The 20,811-nt window shown below is 47.6% G+C and overlaps 1 protein-coding gene across 1 annotated transcript in view; it reads left to right on the top strand.

The window, feature by feature from the left end:
- Positions 1-20,485, top strand: part of LOC135287568 (AF4/FMR2 family member 1-like) — a 33,748-nt gene extending 13,263 nt beyond the window's left edge. The window contains exons 8-13 of the mRNA XM_064400858.1: positions 1,891-2,039; positions 9,378-9,498; positions 9,768-9,924; positions 10,043-10,091; positions 19,099-19,255; positions 19,658-20,485. Of these exons, the coding sequence (XP_064256928.1) occupies positions 1,891-2,039; positions 9,378-9,498; positions 9,768-9,924; positions 10,043-10,091; positions 19,099-19,255; positions 19,658-20,485 (1,461 nt within the window). The remainder of the gene's footprint in view (positions 1-1,890; positions 2,040-9,377; positions 9,499-9,767; positions 9,925-10,042; positions 10,092-19,098; positions 19,256-19,657) is intronic.
- Positions 20,486-20,811: the final 326 nt, after the last annotated feature.

Genomic DNA, 20,811 nt, shown 5'->3' with positions numbered 1-20,811 from the left:
TATCAAAGTGAGCTGTATTGGTCTGTACTTTAGGTAAACTTTTATGACCTGAGTCAATTTTTTCCCTTTTTTTATTCTTCCTACTAGAAGGAAGACAAAGGGGACACTCCCAGGAAGAAAAAGGAATGAGACAAAACATTCCCAACCAAATAATTTTGGCTTTCAGCCAACAAAGGCTCCAATCAACTGAAGTGAGTATGCAGTGATGGGATGTAAGAAAGATGTGTAAATCTAAGTCTCTCTTCAGAAGGGTAGCATGAAGAACTGGATCTCCTGTCCAGACACTCCAGAGTTTGCTTCTAACATGGTGTGCCTTCTGCAACTTCAGCTGCTGCAGACTGGCCTTTGCATGCTGGAAGCTGCTGTTGGTTGGGGCTTTATGTAGAAATGATGAATGGGATGGGATTGATGTGGAGCATGTCTTAAATTATTTATTTTTTAGCATTACTCTTGTTGCATATTTATGACAATGAGAAAATGTTAGTAGTTTACATTTTTGGTAGTAGACAAAGAACTTAATGTTACAACTTACTTTAAAGGTTTTTTTGACTCATCACACAAAACAAAAGCATCTTGACAGTTGTTCTATCTAGCTGCTATAAGTACATGTATTTTTTGTTAAAAATATCTTTGCTTCTTTTGAGTATAATACTTGTTTGTAAGCTTTAAAGGACAATGCACAGAGCTCTATAATTAAGCTTAGAACTTCTTAATATCTTGCTAGATATACTTCTCTGTAGCTTAGGGACAAGTGTTAATATACAGAGCATTGTTTGATTTGTCTTAGTTGTCTACTACTTCTGTAATTTTTCTGATGATAAATCTTAGGGCCATTGCTTAGCTCTCATTGTAGTTTTATTGTTTCTGAGGTTTGCTTTTTGTAGCTTTCCCAAAACTCTGTGATTTTAAGAATTCCCACAGCAGCACCCAGTGCAGAAAGCAGCTCTGAAGGTGTAGGTGGGTCAGGGTAGGGAGCCTTTCCCTTCTGACATTCTCTGAAAGCACAGAGGTGTCTGGGCTGGTGATTGGCTGGGAGAAGGGCTGTTCCAATGGCATTAGGAATGGAAGAGCTTTGATTCTGGAATTCCTTCCTCCCTTTTCCTCAGGGAAAATGAGCAGCTGTCTTAGTCATGTGCTGGCCTTTGGAGTGGCAAGGGTGGGAGGTAGTTTTGGGCAGAGAGGGCTCTGGAGCAGGTCGGGGATGGTGCTGTGCTCTGTGTCAAATGGTCCTTGGTGCAGCATCAGCTGAGCCAAGGCAGAGCAGCTGGGGGGCACGTCTGCAGTGAGTGGGGACCAAAGCACGGGAAAAGTGGCTGCTGAAAGAGGTGAGAGGACTGTGCCATGCACAGCAGAGTCAGGCAAGAAGTGCAGCCTTACACCTGAGCCTTCTCACTGCGTTTAACTTCATTTCCTGCTCTTCTGATGCTGCAATCCATGAGCTGGGAATTTCTGCTTGGTGTGTTCTTGGAAACTTTGCAAAGCTGACTGCAAATGGTGCAAATAAGCAGTGGTGAAACAAGGTTGAGAGCTACTTGGTGCTGCTTCTTGTTGCCAGAATTCCATGGACCCCCTGATTTCAGATGATCAGAGATGTGCTAGGCCACTCTGTTATTGAATGTGAAAGTCTCTGCCAATTCAAACTGCCTCTTCTTTGAAGCCTCTCATCTTTGAAATTGTTGCATTGCTGAAACAACACCATGAATGGCAGGATGTAGCCAAGCTTTTAAGAAATGCCTACATTCTATGTACATCAGAGTCATGAATTTGCTTCTCTTGTCCAGAGCATCAGAAGACTCATTCCAAACTGAGAGGGCAAATGTGTTGCTGCCACCACTGCCAGCCATGACTGCTGCACAACGTGCACCAAATTTGACCACAATGACCCAAAAGAGACCCAGAGCTGTGACTGACAACCTGGAGCTGCCTGCCATGGACAACCCTGCCAGGAAGCAGGATGGATTCTTAGCCAAGCACAGGAAAGTGGAGGAAGACCCCGAGGAGCAAACCCAGGCCATCACCATTGGTATCCAGGAGGGCTGGTGGGAGTATTCCTGCAACCCAGGCGTACTATGTGATGCACTGCAGGAACATCCTCTCAGATAAGTGACCATTTCTGACTGTAGGCAACTGCTACCAAAAGGAGTGTGTGTATAAAAAGGAGTGTGTTTATAAAAAGAAAAGGACTGCAGTCTGGGCCTTAGGTTTTATATCATGTAGAGAAAATTATTGCATTTATGGGTTAAATTTAGATGTTACTGGCTGTTTAGAAAAAATTTGGCTGTTTAATGATGGCTCGGGGTGTGGGGCCTATGATATTTGGGGGTGAGGGAGCATGTGTCAGTGTTCTGTCTTAGGCCAGACTGTGCAGAGTGCATTAGCTGCCTTCTAACTGCTTGCTTTTTCCTGATCATTTTCCTGCTTCCAGCCCTCACTGCACTCCCAGCTATTGAGCAAGGAAATCTGCTGCTGAATTTCTCTTTGCTTGGGAGAAGTTGAATGGTGCAAAGCACTGTGAGCTGCCAGGTGAGAAGCCAAAGTGGCATTTCAGTTACTGGAGGGATTGCTGGGAAAGAAGGCAAGAGGGGGAGAGCCCAGTGCATAGAGTATGCATGGGAGAAATGAACATTTTCTCTGGAAATTTAGGAAAGCCTGGCTTTGCAATTGCTTTAGGCATCTCTCTCTGAGCAGCTTTCTCTCGGTGGTTTTTCAGGGATCTGCAGGGGATGAGAAGAATCCTTTTCCAGTGACTTCTGTGCCACATGAAGCCAAGACAAGAACACCTGAAGCTAGGACAGTAAGTGTTTGTTTTGCAGCCCTGCCTGTAGTTTCTGAAGACAGCAGCCAGGGCTGACCCTGCAGCCACCCCGGCCTCTGCTTCCTCATGAGCACTTCTTTTGGGAGCAAAGAGAGAGGGAGGGATGGGGCAGAGCTGCCCTCTCAGGGAAGCACTTGCTGAGTAGCTTTGCTACAGCTGAACAGCACTTGAATTTTGACTCCTTGCTGGGCCTTGGATCAGTATGGGCCAGAAGGAATTCCTAGAGCTGCTGATCCGTTTTTGATTGTACACTTTAATCGTTACAAATGTTGTGTTGTCCTGTGGTACAAGCAGTGGGGAATACTGAAAAGCTGTAACCTGCCATCCCGTGGGGCCTTGGCAGTGTCATTTTCCATAAAACACCAAGGTTTGTGGGCCCTTCTGGGCAAAGGGATGCATTGCCGTGATCTGCTGGCAAACTTGCAAAAGAAAATAAACACGATGGGGCTAGCTGAGTGGCTGGCAGGCTGTAAAAATCCTCTGCAGAAAGAGGCAGCTGCTGAAAGTCAAAAAGTCTTGCAGGTTCTCTTGTAGTAAAGTCACTCCAGTCATTGTGTTCTGCCAGGTGTGCCTGTTGGATGAATGCAACCAAATGTTTTCTCTCTTGCTCCTTTTGTTCCAGAGTTTGCTGCTGAACAAAGCCCAGTGAGGGGAACAAGAGCTGGCCTGACCTCATGCACGGAATGAGTCAGAATTTACAGTGACCCAGACTGGAACCAAGTGCCTTAACTGGGTCCCCAGGATGTAAATAGTTCCAAGTTCTCTCTTCCATGTAAAACTTGCAAACAGTTCTGTTTTATTTATGGTTCAGTGCAAAGGACCTGCTCTTTTTTTCTTTTTTTTTTTTTTTAAATACAGTTGTATGTTCTTTTGGTTACTTTTGGAAATCCTTGTGGTTTTTTAGGGTAAAGTTTTTCTATCTTGCAAAAGAAGAGATGGGCAGTGGTATCAGCCATTAAGATAAAACTGTGGGGAGAAGGATGGTGTAATAATCACTATAAAATAACTGGTGGTTAAGGAAATAAAATAAAAAACTCCCACAGCATTATGTGTACTAAAACCAGTGGCCAAAAAGGCAGTGATCAGACTAAATGATAGAGATTCAAACAGGAAGGCAACTGTCCCCAGAAATGTACATTCCAGGGGATTTCTCTTCTCTGACAGGAGGCATTTTGGTAAGCATCACCGCCAACCACAAACTAAGTGACAGAGATTCAAATAGCAGGGAGACACTGTCTCCAGAGACTTATATTCCAATTTATATTCCAAGGGATTTTTCCTTTGACCAGATTCCAGCAGGAGGCATATTGATAAGCTTTCCCCCTTTGGCCACGTACAATTCCCTCACGCTGAGTGGCCCCAGTGGCACCCGGCTTGCCTGCCTGAGCCCTGGGATGTGCCAGCCTCTTCCAGGGCACCCTGAACCCCGTTCTACCCAAAAGGATGGCAGCAGGCCCTGCCCTCCTGCTGGGGGATGCAACAGGGAGCTCTTGGCAAAGCTGCTCAGCCCTTCTGAGCCTGGGGGCTGCAGCTGCCCTCAGGCTGCCAGGGAGAACAGCAGCAGCCTCTTGCAGCAGCTGCAGCCTCCGGCAGCTGCCTCCCGAGCCTCCTTTGCTCCAGGCTGAACACCCCGGCTCCCTCAGCAGCCCCTCACCAGCTCCAGTGCCATCTCTGCACGTGCCCCAGCCTCACAGTGTGGTCCCAAACCTGAGCCCACCATTCCAGATGCACCCGCAGCAGTGGCAAGTACTGGGACATTGGTCAAAAATCATAGAATATTCTGAGCTGGAAGGGATCCACGAGGATAGATCCTAAAGGATGCCAAGAATTCTCCCAGTGGTGTTCAAATGTAGAGAGCAGCAGAAGAAAGGAAGACATTTTTCATATCAGAGCATCAAACTACCTGAATTAATCAAATTAGATGAAGAAACAGGTAATCATGGAATAAAATTAATTTATTTACATACTGCTTTCCATCATTTTAAAACATGGCCTTATGTGATTGGTTTTGGGCATTTGTCTCTTTTCTTTTCTTGAGCAGAAATGAAATAGTTCCTTTAAAAATAACACCAAGATGTGGGTACACTACTGGCTGTGATGAAGGCCATCAATGATGGCAGTAATGCCGCTGGGATAAAATAGTTATGAAGATAAAAAAAAAAGAATGGCCCAGATTGCAGCCAGAGAAGAGACCACAGTGCCACGAGAGAGTCTCAGGGAAATTGCCTGTGGGGATGGATAGGAGCAGGGCAAGAAGCAGGAGCGGTCCATCAGCAGCAATTCCTCACAGCAGCACAGCGAGCCAAGGGAGCCTCCTCACAAGAGCCAAGTGGCCAGAGCTCCTCAGGACACTCCTCTGCCCACAGAAATGCAACAGCTAGAAGCCTCCTTTGCACACCAAGGAGACCTTTTATTCAAGTGCTGCAAGGCCAGAAGGAAATACCCCTAAATTTTCTCTTGAACACCAGCATTAAGCATGGAAAAATGAACATGGGATTTTATGTCCTTTAAAACCAAACTGTACATTTAAAGAGGATGAAGTAGACAATTTTGTAATAAAAACAGAAGAAATGTGAAGTGAAAGGAAAGCTGTGCTTTTATTTCCACAGAGTGCAGAAGGTCACATGGAGCCATTGGGTTAGGTGGGACAGAGGCTGGCAATAGGTGTCCTGTCTGTGAGGAGAGCCTTTGTCACCTCAGGTCCCTGAGGGCTCCCTCGGTGCCGGCAGGGCCCGGGGGCTCGGTGGCACAGGGCCCTGCTGGCTCCGCCGTGGGGAGAGCCCGTGTGCTGCTGCCTGGCAGGCCTGGGTTCCCGCAGTGCAGCCGGGGCTGCGGGCAGGCTGCAGCAGGGTTCCGTGCCCGCTGAGCCCCCGTGGCACCGGGACACCGCCCGGCCGGGCCGGGCACGTTCCGCCGGCACCCGGGCCCTGCCAAGGGCAGAGCCGCCTGTGGGCAGCGCCCGCGGGCTGCAGCAGCGCGGAGCGAGCGCAGCTCCACTCGGGGAGCGCTGCTCGGCCTGAAAGCCTGTTCCAGCGCCTTTCCTGCCGCTCGGGAGACATTCCTCGCCCGCAAGCCCGCAGGCTTGTGCCAGGTAATTCTGCGCTCTGCTGCCAGGGGGCGAACACAGCAGCCGCGGCTGTCTCTGCTGCATTGCAGCGCTGAGCACCAGCAGGAACGGCTTCAAAGCCAGGCTCCTGCTCCTGCCTCTGCCAGCTGACAGCACTTTGCTGGGAAAGAGTCACTGACCGGCCAAATGGCCTTCAAGGCCTTCTGGATGCAAATATTTAGCATTATTCTCCTCCAGCTTGCAGCGGGACAAATCCCTTGCAAGTGCAGAGGGCAAGGTTGCAGGAGGGCTTGCTGCTGCAGATTCAGCTTGAATGCTAAGTGTCTCTGAAGAGCAGGAGAGCCAGGCAATCCCTGGGGAAGGAGGGTGACAGGGGAAGCCCAAAGGCCCCTGACTTCTGCCCCACGTGCTGCCAAAAGGTGCCAGCACGGAGAGGGAGAGGCTTGAGGGCAGAGGCAGCAGATGGGTGCCAGGGGGAACTCTGGGCTTTTCCTGGGCACTGCCTGCAGCAGGTGCTCCAGCTGGGGCCTGGGATTGCCCCGTTGGGAGTGGGAGCAGCTGCCAGGGGCCGCTCTTGCAGTTAAACGGTCACAGCCGGGACTCCAGAGGGAGGCTGCAAAGCCCATGTGGAAACAGCCACATGCCAAAGTGAAGCCAAAGCTGTTGACTGATAATTTTTCAGTTTGAAGACTCAAGGCCATTATAATGACAGTGGCCTTGTCTGTATCTATATTTGTAATCATGTGTCTGTAAGAACAGTGGCCACCAGAATATGTGAATCATTCAAGGATAGGTTGGACAAGTGTCTGTTTCACACCAGTTGTGCCAGTGGGGTGGTTCAGAAGCCATCACAGGATGCTCCTGTAGCCTCCTCCCCAGAGAGAAATGATTCTGCTCCCTCCAGAGTTTGCAGTGCTGCAAGTGAATATCACCAATTGAAATGTAAATGTTTTCAGTCCTTTTTCTGGCTTTTTGAGATCTTGCATTGCAAGATTCCCTCTTGCATCTGTTGAGGGAATATTGTTATCTTTTCATCTAGAACTGTCTTTTTATGGCTTTTTTTTACCCTCCATTTTTTCCTTTCTCTTTCCACAAATGCTGCCATTCATGTGAGGCCCATTTTGTTGTCTACAGGCAGGGTTCTTAGGGCACTTTTGTTCTGAACATGGAACTAAATTTCCTGGAGCCTGTAGCAGTGGCCTGGTTTGTTATGCTCTTGGCCAAATCTGGAGTTCAGTGCTGGCTTGAAATGCAGCATCCCTGCTGGGGGAAGGGGAAAATGGATCTCTTGGTTCTCCCATTCTCAGCTATGTGTCATCCTTGTGTTTGGATGGTTTCTGTTTAGGAGCACTGGATTGAGTCCCAGTCGGGCGCTCCAGGCTCTGAGTGCAGCAAGTCCCTGGAGATCTTGACCTCCCCTTTAGGCATGAACTTGTGCAGATGGTGAATATCTGTTTGTTCTCTTCCAGAGAAGGTGACTCCAATTGAGGCTTCCTAATGGAACCGACAGACAAGCAGAAGAGAGACAATAGGTAGGAATTAATTTGATGTAATCTTGGCTTCCCGGGTGCTGTGATCAATGTTGTGATGGTTTAGAAAAAGACTACCCCCTGCTATGCAAGAATCAGCATTCCAGAGTGGGAGAAATGAAGTAAGGATTGCCTGCCAGTGAGAGTGGCTTCAGAGCACATTGGTATTTTAAGAGCTTCTTTTACAGACCCAGGCCTGGATGTGATCCTGGGTCAGGACAGATTCTCTGCTGAAATTTCTGAAGCCAATCTCTTATTGCTGGAGCCAGGGCACTCCCCTCTGCAGTTGGGGATGCTTTTGGCCTAGGAATATTTTCCTGTTTCAGTCTGTAGCAAAGCACGAGTTGCGTTTTTTTGGGATGGGGGCGAATTGTGTGAATTTTTACTTCTTGTGTCAAAAGATATTTGAAGATGATGAGGACTGAGGTGATGTTTCATGGCAGGCATTCAGTTTCATCTGCTTCTTTGAGCAGTCAGGTTGTTGGGGTTTTCCTGGTGACACATCAAGTGAGGAGCAGCTGCAGCAAGTACAGGACTATTTGTAAATCTGCAGTGCTGAGCTGTTTTCGCCCTGGAGATGGAGGGCTTGGGACTGTGCAGTCTCCCTGCACCAAGGCTCCCAGGTGCTGGGCGTGTTGGTGCAAAGCCTGGAGGTGCAGTTCCCAAAGCTTCCAGTGTTCCCTGACCTTAAGGGAAATGTGCAGGGTTCTGAGTGGGTGCAGAGCTCAGGTTTGCAAAGGGTTTGAAGAGCATCTGGACAAACACCTTCAAGGGCAGGCCAGACATGGGCAGCAAAGGTGTCTCCAGGGCTGGGGAGACCGGGAGATCTACAGGCTTATCTAAAAAGTCTGGGCATTTCAGTAGACAGCAGACTCATAGACTCTGAATTAGGAATGCCATCCAGTGCAAAAACCTGTTGATTGTAAGTGGCAGCCCCTCAGGATGAGATAAGGCAGCTGTGCCTCGGCTCTAGGAATGATTAAACTTTCAGGAGCTGATTATTGGTGTGGTATTGGAGTAAATGTCACTGCTGGAGCAGACAAAGCTCCCCCCTTGCAACCCGGGACACTAGGGAATTTCATTTGCAAAGAAGACTTTATGAATTGTATGTACAAAGACTTTGCAGTAGAGTAGATAGAGATACCTGCATCCGCTGTGCCTGCATGCTTTTCCTTCCCTGATGTCCATATATATCAGAGCCAGAGTTTGCCCCATTTTGCAGTAGTCTTTCAAAGGCCAGGGACAGTTTAAAGGATCTGGCTTTCCATGCTGGGACACTTTATTGTTGTTTTCTTGTGTTTTCTCAGCCGTGATTGAGTACATACATATGTGGCTGAGGAGGAACAGGGGGATTTGACCTGGTGTTTTCTGAATTCCTGAGAACTCCTTTCTAATTACGCTGATAGGATGGCTTTAAATGCAGCTCCATGATTTCCTAGGGAAGCAGCTTTCCCAATGTATGTTTGAAGTCCAGAATGAATTTCCAAGGTTGTTAATAAAGTGGGCAAAGTTCAAGCCTTGAAAGTTGAAACACCTTCAGAACAGAAGATTCTGTTTGACTCACAAGGGGGGAGACTGGGGTGAGAGGTCTGAAGGAGAACAAGACTGGCGCTTTCTCCCATTAATCATTGCAATTGGATCTGCCAGCTCATGTGCTGATCAGCCCAGTGACTGCTTCTGCCTTTCACAAGGAAATGTGGGGAGAATCCTTCCCTTCCCAGCCTTCTTGGAGGCTGGGATCAGGAGTAGCATTCCCTGAGAAGGATTGTGCTGTCCCCTGTGTGTCTCATGGCTCTGGGGCACAGCACACAGTGGACAGAACTGATCTGTCCACTGTCAGCATGCTGAGGATTTCAACATTGCTTTGCTGCTGGCCATGTGCCCTTGTGGGAAAGGCCCCGTTTCTGCAGGGAGTATAAACAGGGCCTGGAGTGTTAAGTCTCTTTTCTGTGTCTCTGTGTGAAAGGTGGAAGAACAACAGAGACTTGCTCCGTATTGTGGAGCAAGAGAGGCGGAGGAGGCAGGTGGCTCCAGAGGAGAAAGATCCATTCTTGGAGAAGACTCCCCTCTTTGCCAAGCCCTACAAGGTAATGGGAGTGGAGTGCAGGCTGGAAGGAGAGAAGGAAGGAGGCTTGGGGTGGGAGAGGAGAGCTGTGCCTTCTGCATGGGCTGTAGCAGCCTAGAGCCTGATTCCTGCAAACACGACATCTTCCCATCTGCTGCACTGAGCTTGCCTAACTGCCCTTGTGGGGATGCATGGTGATTCCATGAAGATGCTGAGCAATGTCTCTTGCTGAGCTGGATCTCTTGCTTGGGCTGTTTCTGACATTTCCCCCTCTCTGTTCTTGTGCTGCAGACAGATAAAGAAGATGAGCTCTCAAGGCGCATCAAGAACTTGCTGGGCGATGTGGACTCCAAGGTGCTCCTGAGCCATGAGTCCCATCTGAATCCCAGATGGATCCCAAAAAAGCCCCAATCCAATTCCCAGGCCTCCAGTCACAGGCCGGCCTCCAGTAAGACAAATCCATGTGAGGACATATGGAGAGAATCCTCACCAGAATCACTGAGCACCAGACCTAAGCCTGAGCAGAGCTACGGTGCCAGCAATGAATGTCTTCTCTCAAATGGGAGGTCAGAAGCCAAAGCTCCACAACCTGAAATCCTTCCTGAGCCTGTCAAGGTGAGTTCCATTGTTGGGGTCCTCTGTTGTTGCAGTCCCTCAAGGCCAAGGGAGCAGCACACAGGCCCTGCCTGGTTCATGGCTCAGCCTCCCCAGAGGTCAAAGGCACTTGGTTGCCAGGTGCAATTTGGAGTTTTGCCAGGCTGATCCATCAGCACTGGGATGTTGCTGTGCCCTATGGAATGTAGAAGCCCACAGTGCTGAAGCACAGCAGTTGGTGTAGGATGGCCATGGAGATGGTTTTCAAATTGTGTTTGGCTTTGGAATGAGAAGGAAAAGCTGGAGGCTGCAGCCAGCTTTTCCTGGAAAATGCTGTTGATCAGCTGCAAAGGACTGGAGGCAACATCATGTGGAAAACAGGAGGCAGCTGAGAGAAGTAGAGCACTGCAGGGCCTTGCCTTCTGCAGGAGCCATGCTTCATGCCAAAAAGATGAAGCAGCAGTGTGGATTTCCAACCCTTGAAAGTGCAGAGTGCTGCAATCAGCCCTGAGGCTCCCAGCAATGGGCGGTGTTTTTCCTTGCTGCTTGCAAGCCCAGTTGAGGGAGTGTGAAGAAAGGAGCAGGGATGCTGCATCTTCCTTGGAGAGTGCAGTGAGGGAGGGGAAGGAGTGTTTTTCTGTCAGACAAAGTGTTTCTGAGGGAGGGCTGGAGTCCCTGCCAGCTTCTGCCATCATCTGGACGTGGACTCAGCTCTTTGGGGTAGCTCAAAGTTAACTTCTCTCCATAGTGTGTCTCTGAGCACCCCTGGAGAACCTCCACTGCTCCAAATTTGGCTGCTAAATCCATCACTTTGCCAAGCAAGGGAAGAGTGAGAAATGGTAGTCGGGGATTTGCAAATCCTGCAGGGGCAACAAGTGGATGCCTAAAGTCAGCCAGAACTTGCATAAACTGTGGGGCATCATTCCAGAAACATCAGAAGTCAGTGTCTTGTCCAGACTGCTGTTGCCTTCAGAAGAATAAGGAGTCTCCTTTTGTTTGGGTGAATAAGAAATATTCCCCTTTCTCTAGAAATGGCTTAGAAGAATTGGGATCTATTATTTCTGGCTGTTTTTCTTTTAACTAAGGAAGCTTCTTGCAGAACTTTTTAAATGCTGAGGCAGCCTGTGCCTTTGAAGACAAAGTTTGTTGCTTGATAGTATAATAGTAGAATTCCATAAAGGGAGAAAACTGCACAGACATACTTACATCATCATAATCACAGTAATGATAAATAGCCGCAGCAGCAGCAGCAGTAGTAGTAGTAGTAGTAGTAGTAGTAGCAGTAGTAGTAGCAGCAGCAGTAGTTTTCAAATGGAAAGAATATTTCCAGCCTGCCAGGTTCCAAAGGGATTTCCTCTTTTCCTCAGTGGCAGAAGAGATGACTTTGGGAATTTCAGCTGCTTTTCCGCTTGGCCTCCATTCTCAATTCCCCTTCAGATGGGCCTTTTGATCCTCAGTAGCATTGGATTATGAACGGAATTGCATGTCATTTCTAGAATTGTTGGTAACCAAATGCTGCTGTGTCCAGGTCAATTAGTAAAAAAGCCAAACAAACTCCTCCTGCCTCCCTCATTCTTGTTTCAGAAAAAGAAGCCCATTGATGTGCCATCCACTGCAAAAACGTTGAAGTTTGGTCTCTTCCATAATAGATCTCTGTATTTGCTCATGTTCTGCATACATGAAAGAAATGGTTGGGGAAAAAATACATTGTTCAGCTCCTGCTGACACAGCAGACGTTGCCCTCCCTGAAAGTGTGTTTTGGGCTGGGCTGAGGAGAAGTAGGGATAAAAGCTGGAGTTGTAAGATCAGCCTTCCTCTCAGTCTGTGAGCGTAACGCTGCCTAGAGCAGTTCAAGGACCAGACTGACAACTCATGCCAGGCAGCCAGAGCTGCTCCTCCCTCAAGCTGGGGGTTGCCTTTCCTGAGCTCCCCGTGTCCAAAGGCTCTGGACGTGCTGCCTCGTGTCTGGGCTTCCAAATTTCCATTTGGGAAACAAAGGGCATCCAGCCCCATGAGTTCCTGAGAACCAGATGCCATTGTGCCTCAGAGTGTTTCTGAGTGGGCCAATGTGGCAGCAAACTTCTCTTGCCTCTTTTCCATTGTTTTCAGTAGGCTCTGTATGGGTAGAGCTGTAACACATTTGAGCCAGAGGAGGCAGAGGAATGAAAAATGGTTCAGGGACTCCTACTTGTGTTTCAGTTGTGATCTGCAATGTGATGTTTTTCAGGAACACTTGAAGCATGTCATTTGTGTGGAAGCACAAAGCCCATTTTATCTTGATTGTCAGCACAAGCATTATCTGAGAGTGTTAGCCAGAAGTGGGAGTGCTGAGAGTGCTGCTGACCAAGTGGCTTTTAGGTGGTGCCTACGCCAGGCACACAGACATGCCTTGAAATCATCCCCACTTGTTGCACTGGGCTTAGTTCCCTCAGCTAACCTTGCCTCCTCCTCTCCTCTCTGTTTTTGTGAACAAAACAGGTTGTGGAAAAGCCATCTTCTTCACTGGCTCCTCCAAGGTACAGTTGTGTTCCCATACTACCCTCTAGAACAAACAAACCACTTTTCATTTGAGGGGGAGAGGGAAGGGCTTCCTGGTTTCCCTTGAAGCTGCAGCCTTCGGTTTGATGCTGCTCAGGGCTGCTGTTGAAAGTTGGTTTCAATCTTGTGAGGGTTTTAGGAAGGGTGCCATTAGAAATGAACAATCCAGGCATGCTGGAGTTGGCCTATGAACCAGACTTGTATTTCCCCTGGTGCTCCATTCTATTCTCCTCCTCACCCCCAGTGTGTCTGTAGATCCTCTGGTTTTGTATTGACCAAGAATCCATCCTGAAATTTGTTACCCTCTATTGGAAGTGTTTCTTTTGGGGGTTGGGGCTTTCAGAAAGGCACTGGGCCGTTTTGGTAGGTTTTATCAACTTGAGTTGGCTGAATGCAGCTTCACAATGTAGCAGTGAAATCTGTTTACATTCTTGTCTGGCTGGGTGGGTGTTGGAGGTTTTATTATTCCCAGAGTGGTTTTTCATATATGCTTTATTTTTGGAGCATGGCGATGTATTCCTCTGGCCTTCATCCCTCTGCTCTGAGTGGCCAAACACAGGGCTCAGTTTTAGTTTTGAATGCTGCCATGTCAATGGAATAAGTAAGTAACCTTGCCCCCTTCTGCTTCCTAATTTTGTCTCCTGGTGGCCTTGCAGAGCTCTCCAGTCCCAGCACAAGAGGGTGGCAGCAGCACAGCCCAGCAGCTTGGAGTCAGGGAGCACCAGGGAGTGCCACAGCTCCTCAGTGTCTGCACTTCCAAGAGCACCAGCACCTGAGGTGAATGCAGATCAAATGTAGAGGCTGCTCCCACAGCCCCTTGCCTCACCCTCTCTGCTGTCTGCGGGCAGTCAGGACAGGAGACCTTAAATACTGTCACTCTTCAGGTGTCCCCTTGAGACCTCTGCAGCAGCATCAGACATTTCTTGCCCTCTGCTTCCTTTCTTGATTTTCTTCTTTATAAACCCTTCCTGGACTTCGGGTGCTAAATCTGGCAGTGTTCCCACTTGTCCTTTGGCATCATTGCCTAGCCCTTCTGGAGCTTTCACTCCAGGAGGAGTCCATTTAGGAGCTGAGAGATGAAACTTGGAGTGAATATGCTGAATGATCCTCCTCTGCAGCAGGGATCTCTGACTTTGGCCCCTGAGTCACTGGTTTCTCTTCATGGTTGTTTTGGACAATGGCTCTGTAAGGAAAAAGTCCCATCTTTCATTTTCTGCTTGTTTCAGTTCTGTTGATATCTTATTTCCTTCCTTTGACTTCCTCAGAAAGATGAACCTGTCTTTGATCATACAGCCCTGCAGTGCTGAAGCCTGGAGAGGGAGGAGGAGGAAGAAACAGTGAGGCTGCAGCCCTGCATCTATGGCCTGTGTGCTGGATGTTCAACATGGGAGAGGTGATTGGGCAACAGGGCTGGGCTCCTTGGCTCTCAGGAAATATCCCGTGAGCTGTGCTGCATGCAGGAGAAAGATTCAGCCAGAGAAAGGATCTTGGCAAGGCTGATCAAGGGGGCCTTGGGATGAAAGGTCACCCCTCCCTGCTGTTGTGGGTGAAACAAGAGCTGTGGGGAGACTCGTGCCCTGCAGGGAACCTGACAGTGAAGAGGTCTAGAGCAGAAGAAACTCTGCTGTTCTTCCCTCCTCCTGCTGCTTTGAAATCCACTGGAATTAACGTCTTTGGCCTCAGTTATACTGAACAGCCACACACCAAATAGGATTTTTCCTGGCACATCCCTTAGGAAAGCCATTTCCTCCAGGCCAGGAGTTTGGCTCATTCAGTGTCTAAGGCACATGTCACCTGCAGCTGGGAATTCCTTCTTGATGGCTTCTTTTCCTGGCAGCACTGAAACCTTGAGGCTTCCAGCTGGAACAGACAAGCAGAATGCAGTGCAGGGTGACTTAATCCACAGGGGATAACCATGCAGGGACTCACTTTGCCTTCACAGAGACACTGAACAGCTCTTTCTCCTCTTGCCCAAAGCAGAACGTTCGCTTCCTACGTCACCCCAGTCTCTTGAAGGCATTTTTCCAAAGGAGCTGTGAGAAGCCTTGAAAATAGTGCATCAATGAAGCTCAGATGTATCTCTTGTGCTCCAGTGCCAGGTTTCACCTCTTCTCCCAGCACATGAACAAAGCTGTTTGTAAAGCCAACCTCCTTGTTCGTGTCTTTAGGAGCCCCTCAGCCCCAGCGGGAGCCTGGTATTGCCTGCACTGACAGACTGGGATGTGTCAGAGGCTTCATGGCAGGGCCAAGAATTAGGGAGTGTCAGTGTGCAGAAAGGAACAGGAATGGGGCATCTTCCGTGGAGTGTGTTGAAAAAGGAGAGTCAAAACAATCCCAACTAAACAATAAAAAGGGCAAGTCAAGCTGTGTTCCTCTGCAGTTTGCAAAGTCTGGAGGCGAGAAGCAGAATTTGAGGACAACTTAAAGTCACTGCTATTCTCAGGAAATAGGAAGATTTCTCCCTTGAAGCTGGCTGAAAACAGACGAGTAGTCTGCTCTATCTTGCATGAGCTCCATGTGTGCGTGCTTTTCTTGTGCCAGAAATGCTCACCAGAATCAAAGCAACCTTGCAGAGCTGGTCCATGAGCTGGGCTTAGTGTGAAGTTTGTGGTCTCTGCTTTAGTCCTTCAGAAAAGCTCCTGTGCCTTAAAGGCTGAACCCTTTTCTGTGTTCAAGTGCTGTGTGTAAGAAGTAGTGGGATGCCTTTGCAGGCGGCCAAGTGATGATGGTCAAGTGCTTTGCCAAGCAAAAGCTCAATCTTGGCAGGAGGAGCCAGCCTGGAGCCAGCCCAAGTTACCTGAACAGGAACAGTGTTCTGAACTGGAAGCCAAGCACCAACTGCACCTTACAAGGGTTGCATTTCAATCAAGGTCGTTTCGTTTTTGGGGTTTGTTTGGTTGGGGTTTTTTTGTTTTGTTGTTTATTTCAGAAAAATGAGTCTCATATTATTTGGGTGAATGACAAAGAATACTCTTTCTCTAGAACTGAACTGGGAATTTCTCTGGAACTAGAAATTATAATTTCTGACTGGCTTTTCTTAAGTAATGAAACTTTTTGTTCAACTCTTTCACTTGCAGAGGCAGCCTATGCCTTTGCAGGCAGAGCTTAGCTGCTACAATACTAGGTAAAGGAAATTATATTCAATAAAGGGAGGACGCTGCAGAAACATACATTCTTAATAAGATGAATAAAAAGTCAGCAACGGAAAGGGTGATTCCTGACTGCCAGGGAAGCCAGACAATGATCTTGCAGGAGGTGACTGCTGGTTTCAGCTCTTGCTGTGCCTGGTCTCTTTTCCTCAGTGCCCTTCAGACGAAACTGTTATTCCTTACTAGCATTTCATGATGGATGGACTTGCATGACATTTTTAGAGCTGCTGGTCAGGAAATGTTGACTGAGTGCATGCTTGGTTGCTATCAAGGAGGAAAATCCCCAAACAAACTGACAGTGCTTCCCTCTTTCTTGTTCCAGCCCATGGTGCACACTGCTGTGCAGTCCATTGAAGGAATATTGAAGGTGGGTACTCTTCAGTAGCAGATCTCCATGGGAAAGCCTGTACAGATCCATGGGGAGGTGGATCCCTCTGACTCTGGGAAGGGTGAAACTCCCTCTGTGTCCTGAGAGCTGCTTCCCTGCCTCTCTTTGCAGGAAATGTGCAGCCCCCTGCCCCCTCTCCTGCCATCCCTTCAGTCACCTGAGAGAACAGAGACTTCCAAATTTCCTGTGCAGGCAAAGGTAACCCAGCCCAGTTTTTACGGGGCTTCCAATAAATGACAAGAGATTTTTCTGCTGAGCAGAAGTCCAGTCTTGGCAGAAGGAGCCTGCCTGGAGACCTGCCTGAGTTCCCTGACCATAAACAGTGTTGAGAGTTAGAAACCAAGCAGCAGCTGTACCTTGTGTGGGGCTGCATTATACCCAGGTGGTTTTGGTTTGTTTTTTTGTTTATTTCAGTAAAAGAAAGACTCTGATTTTATATGTCTAAATGACAAATATTCTTGTCTCTTGTGAACTGTCTTAGAAGAATTGGCAATTATTATTTCTAACTGCTTTAGTGTTTTTTAAACTACTGAGGCTTTATGCACAAGTCTTACATGCAGCCTGTGCCATTGCAGGCAAGGATCAACTGCTTCAACAGCAACTTAGGAAAAATGCAGTTTCATAAAGGGACATATTACAAAAACATACTTTATTTTAAAATTACAGATAATAAGGATATGGTAGTGATGATGATGATGATGATAATGATAATAATAATAACTAAAACAATTATAATAATTTCAAAAATTAGTAATAGTAATAAAGAGCAGTAGGAGGAGGAGCAGTAGTTTAGAGATGGAAGCAGTGCTCCCTGATTGCCAGATTGCAAAGGGAAGACACACATCTCAGAGCAGGAAGAGTAAGAGGAATTGACATTGCTGGGTTCAGTTCTGTCCATGCCTGGTCTCTGTTGTTAACTCTCCTTTAGATCAGCCTTTTTCATTCTTACTCTTACACATCTGCAATACATTTATGGAGCTGTTGGTAAGCAAAGGTTTGCTGAGTTCCTGCCAATTAGTAACAAACCCAAACAAACTCCTGCTGTTTCCCTCGTTCTTGTTTCAGGCAAAGAAGCCCTCTGATGTGCCATCAGTTGAAGAAATTTTCAGGGTAAGTGCTCTTAAATAGATGATCTCCGTGTTTGCTAATGTTTCACATACATTAACAAACTGGGTGGGGGCAAAATCCATTTTGAGAGCTGCTTCTCTCCCTCTCTTTCCAGGAAATGAGCAGCTCACTGCCAGCTCTCCTGTCCCATCTCCAGATGCCTCCAAGAGCAGGGACTTCCAAACTTTCATTGGCAACAAAGGTGACCCAGCCCATTTATGCCAGGCCTTCTGATAAATGACAAGAGATCTTTCTGCTGAGCAGAAATTCAGCTCAGCTCTTTGGCAGCTCTTAGAGTGTTTTCAAAAGATTTCTTCAAAAATGCACATGCCCATGAGGTGCCATTAACACAGTTTTGATGTCAGTAGATGTGCTGTTTAACTCCACGTTAAGCTCCTTTTTCCTTTTATTCTAGGAATCCCAACCTGATGGATCTGCAGCACAGAAGCAGAGTAAGTAGACGTGCAAAGTAAACACAGTTCTTTGTGTGCTGTCAGGTAATTTTGTGTGTTCTCTGTAGCAGAGACCATCAAGTGTTCCTACTGGTGAAGCAGGGTGATTTCCTCTGCTTTGCTGAACAGGGATGGATTTAGGAATGGCTTAGGAAGCTCTGACCATTCATTACCTTGAGCTCAAGGCAGCAGTTCAGCAGAGGACAAGCAATATTGAGTTAGGAAACTCCCGTCTGGAGTGATGAACAATCTTGGTGGCAAAGCCCTCCCTAGAAGAAAGTGACTCTCTAATCTGGTGCTGAGAGACCACAGGGTAATATACACTCTGAGGGAGGCATATAAATGCAACCTTTTCATTTCTGCTTTCCAGAGCAGGCTGGCACAGCTTCAGAAACATTGCCCAGTTCTCAGCCAAGAGCATTGTAAGTAACCAGGCTCTGTTCTCTTCTCTGCTGGGCAGTTACTTTGAAGAACTTGGAATGCACATCAGTTTGGGTTATCAGTAAATTTTTCTCAGCAAACTTGATTGCAGGGAATTTTCACCAACAGCAAAAATGTTATTGTATGATGGACTCACTAAATGGTTAAGGTTTGAAAAGCACTTGAAGGTCATCAAGTCCTATTGTTAATCCAGCAATGCCAAGTGCACTAAACCATGTCATGACTACACTGGCTGTGATAAAAAGCAAAACATAACAAAAGAGAAGAAAAAACCTCTTAAGACTTTGTGTACCAGACTGAAGTTTTTGTCTTCTTTTAATCTGTGGTGCTTAACATCTTGTCCCACTTGGTACTCGTCAACCTACTGATAATGCTGAGGCTGACATAAATGCCAAGGGATACCAGCTGAATCGGATCATTCCTGGCTATGGTTTGGTGCCTGGCAGGACAAGTAATGCTACAGCTACCTAAACTGTGTAGATCTACTGATGACATTTTCAAGTTCCTTTGTTGTAAAACTTTCTTCAATTGCCCAAGTAGAGGTTTTCAAAAATGTGTTGTAGTTCTTTTATTTCAAAAGAAACTCAAAGAAATATAGTATTTCACATGGACTTTTTAAGAACCTCACTTTATATGCTGATAATATAGCTAGCTGCAGAGTGGGATGAAGATAAAATTTCTATAAGCTATGGGAATTGTGTGTTTGTCTGAATGGGTGTGATTTTGAGATTTGATAATTTGCAAGCATTTTTTCATTCTGGTACTTTGTATTTTGAGTAAGGCAATGTATTCCTCTGGCCTTCTCCCCTCTGCTCTCAGTGCCCAAACACAGGGTTCAGTTTTAGGTTTGAATGCTTCCATGTCAGTGGAATAGAAATAGAGTGGAATGGAATAGTGGAATGGAATGCTTCCCCCCTGCTGCTTCCTAATTTTGTCTCCTGGTGGCCTTGCAGAGCTCTCCAGTCCCAGCACAAGTGGGTGGCAGCAGCACAGCCCAGCAGCTCGGAGTCAGGGAGCACCAGGGAGTGCCACAGCTCCTCCGTCTGTGACAGAGAGATCAGCTGCAGTGACAGTGAGGAGGACAACCTTCCAAGGGTGCTGGACCTGCCAGTGTGTGAGGTGAATTCAGGGACCATGGAGAGGCTGCTTCCACAGCCCCTTGCCCACTGCAGTGCTGTGTCTTAGGAAGGAAGCACATGTTGTACTCTGTTACCAAATTCTGCCAGATTTGCCCTGGAAATACTGATTTGTAAGACCCCTCTCACTGCAATGAAGGCTTAGGTATTTGCCACTGACTGGTTTATGGTTTTGTATTCCTCAGATATCCATGCATGGTGCTCAAGGAGCAAGTTTGTTGCTGGTTAGTTTAGAGTCATTTCTTCACAGGCCAAAGGCCAGACTTGATGCCCAGACCTCTGGGCAAGAGTCCCTGGGCCCTGGTGAGCTGTGCTAGGACAGAAAGAGTCAAAAAAGGCACCAGTCTTGAATCCTTCTTTTCTCTTTTGTTGGCAGCCTGAGCCACCAACTGCTAAAAAGTGGCGCCTTGACAACCTGGTGACCCAGAGAAAGCAAGGATTAGTGGCAAGAGAGGGTCTCAGGGAAATTGCTCGTGGGAATGGACGTGAGGAGGGTGTGAGGCAGGAGCCGGACATCAGCAGCACTTCCTGCCAGCACCACTCCAAGGCAAGGGAGCCTCCTCCCAAGAGCTGTGGCCAAGTGGCCGAGGACACTCACAAGAACTCTGGCCAAACCACCAAGCATTTTCACAAGACCTCTGGCCAAGTGACTCAGGCTCAGCAGGAATTTCACGTTATGAGCACACTCAGCTCTCTGAAGCCTCTTGTGCACACCAAGGAGGCCTTGGCCAGGAAGACTGTGGGTATCAAAAGGCCCAGCAAGCCCCTGGTGCATGACAAATGGAAAAAAGTCCTGAAACTGGAGAGTGAGCCTGGTCCTTTGGAGGTCAGAGACCAGTCTTGCAAGCACCAGCCCCGAGTCAAGAAAACAGAGGAGCCAAAATCCACCACTAAAAAAGCCCTGCAGCCGGCACTTCACAAGCCCTCTGAGGAGAGAAAGGACAAGGGCTCCCAGCAGGCCAAGGCCAAAGGCTTTTTGGATGCCAGGCTCCTGAGACATGCTCAGGAATGTGATGCCCTCATCCCCAGTGACCACAGGCATGGGGAATGGCACAGGGAGAAAGTGCCCTTGCCTCCTGGGGAGAAGAAGTTGTTCTTGCCTTCGAGGAAGGCAGACTTGAAGAGGAAAGCCATGTGGAGTCCTGAGGAGTCCCCTGGAAAGAAGAAGGTGAGAGGGGCCAGGGCAAGTGGGTTTGGACAATGAGCAAGATGGTGCTTGAAAAGCCCATGTGGAGTTTCCCCTTCATAGGTTGGCAGTGGAGCCATGATGCTTCTCTTCTCAAGGGAGTTCCAGTGTGCTATTTTTAATGTTTTCAGCCAGAATCTATCAAAGTGAGCTGTATTGGTCTGTACTTTAGGTAAACTTTTATGACCTGAGTCAATTTTTTCCCTTTTTTTATTCTTCCTACTAGAAGGAAGACAAAGGGGACACTCCCAGGAAGAAAAAGGAATGAGACAAAACATTCCCAACCAAATAATTTTGGCTTTCAGCCAACAAAGGCTCCAATCAACTGAAGTGAGTATGCAGTG

Source organism: Passer domesticus, chromosome 30, assembly GCF_036417665.1.
Source record: "Passer domesticus isolate bPasDom1 chromosome 30, bPasDom1.hap1, whole genome shotgun sequence".
Classification (NCBI taxonomy): domain Eukaryota; kingdom Metazoa; phylum Chordata; class Aves; order Passeriformes; family Passeridae; genus Passer; species Passer domesticus.
This window is presented reverse-complemented; position numbering and strand designations above follow the sequence as displayed.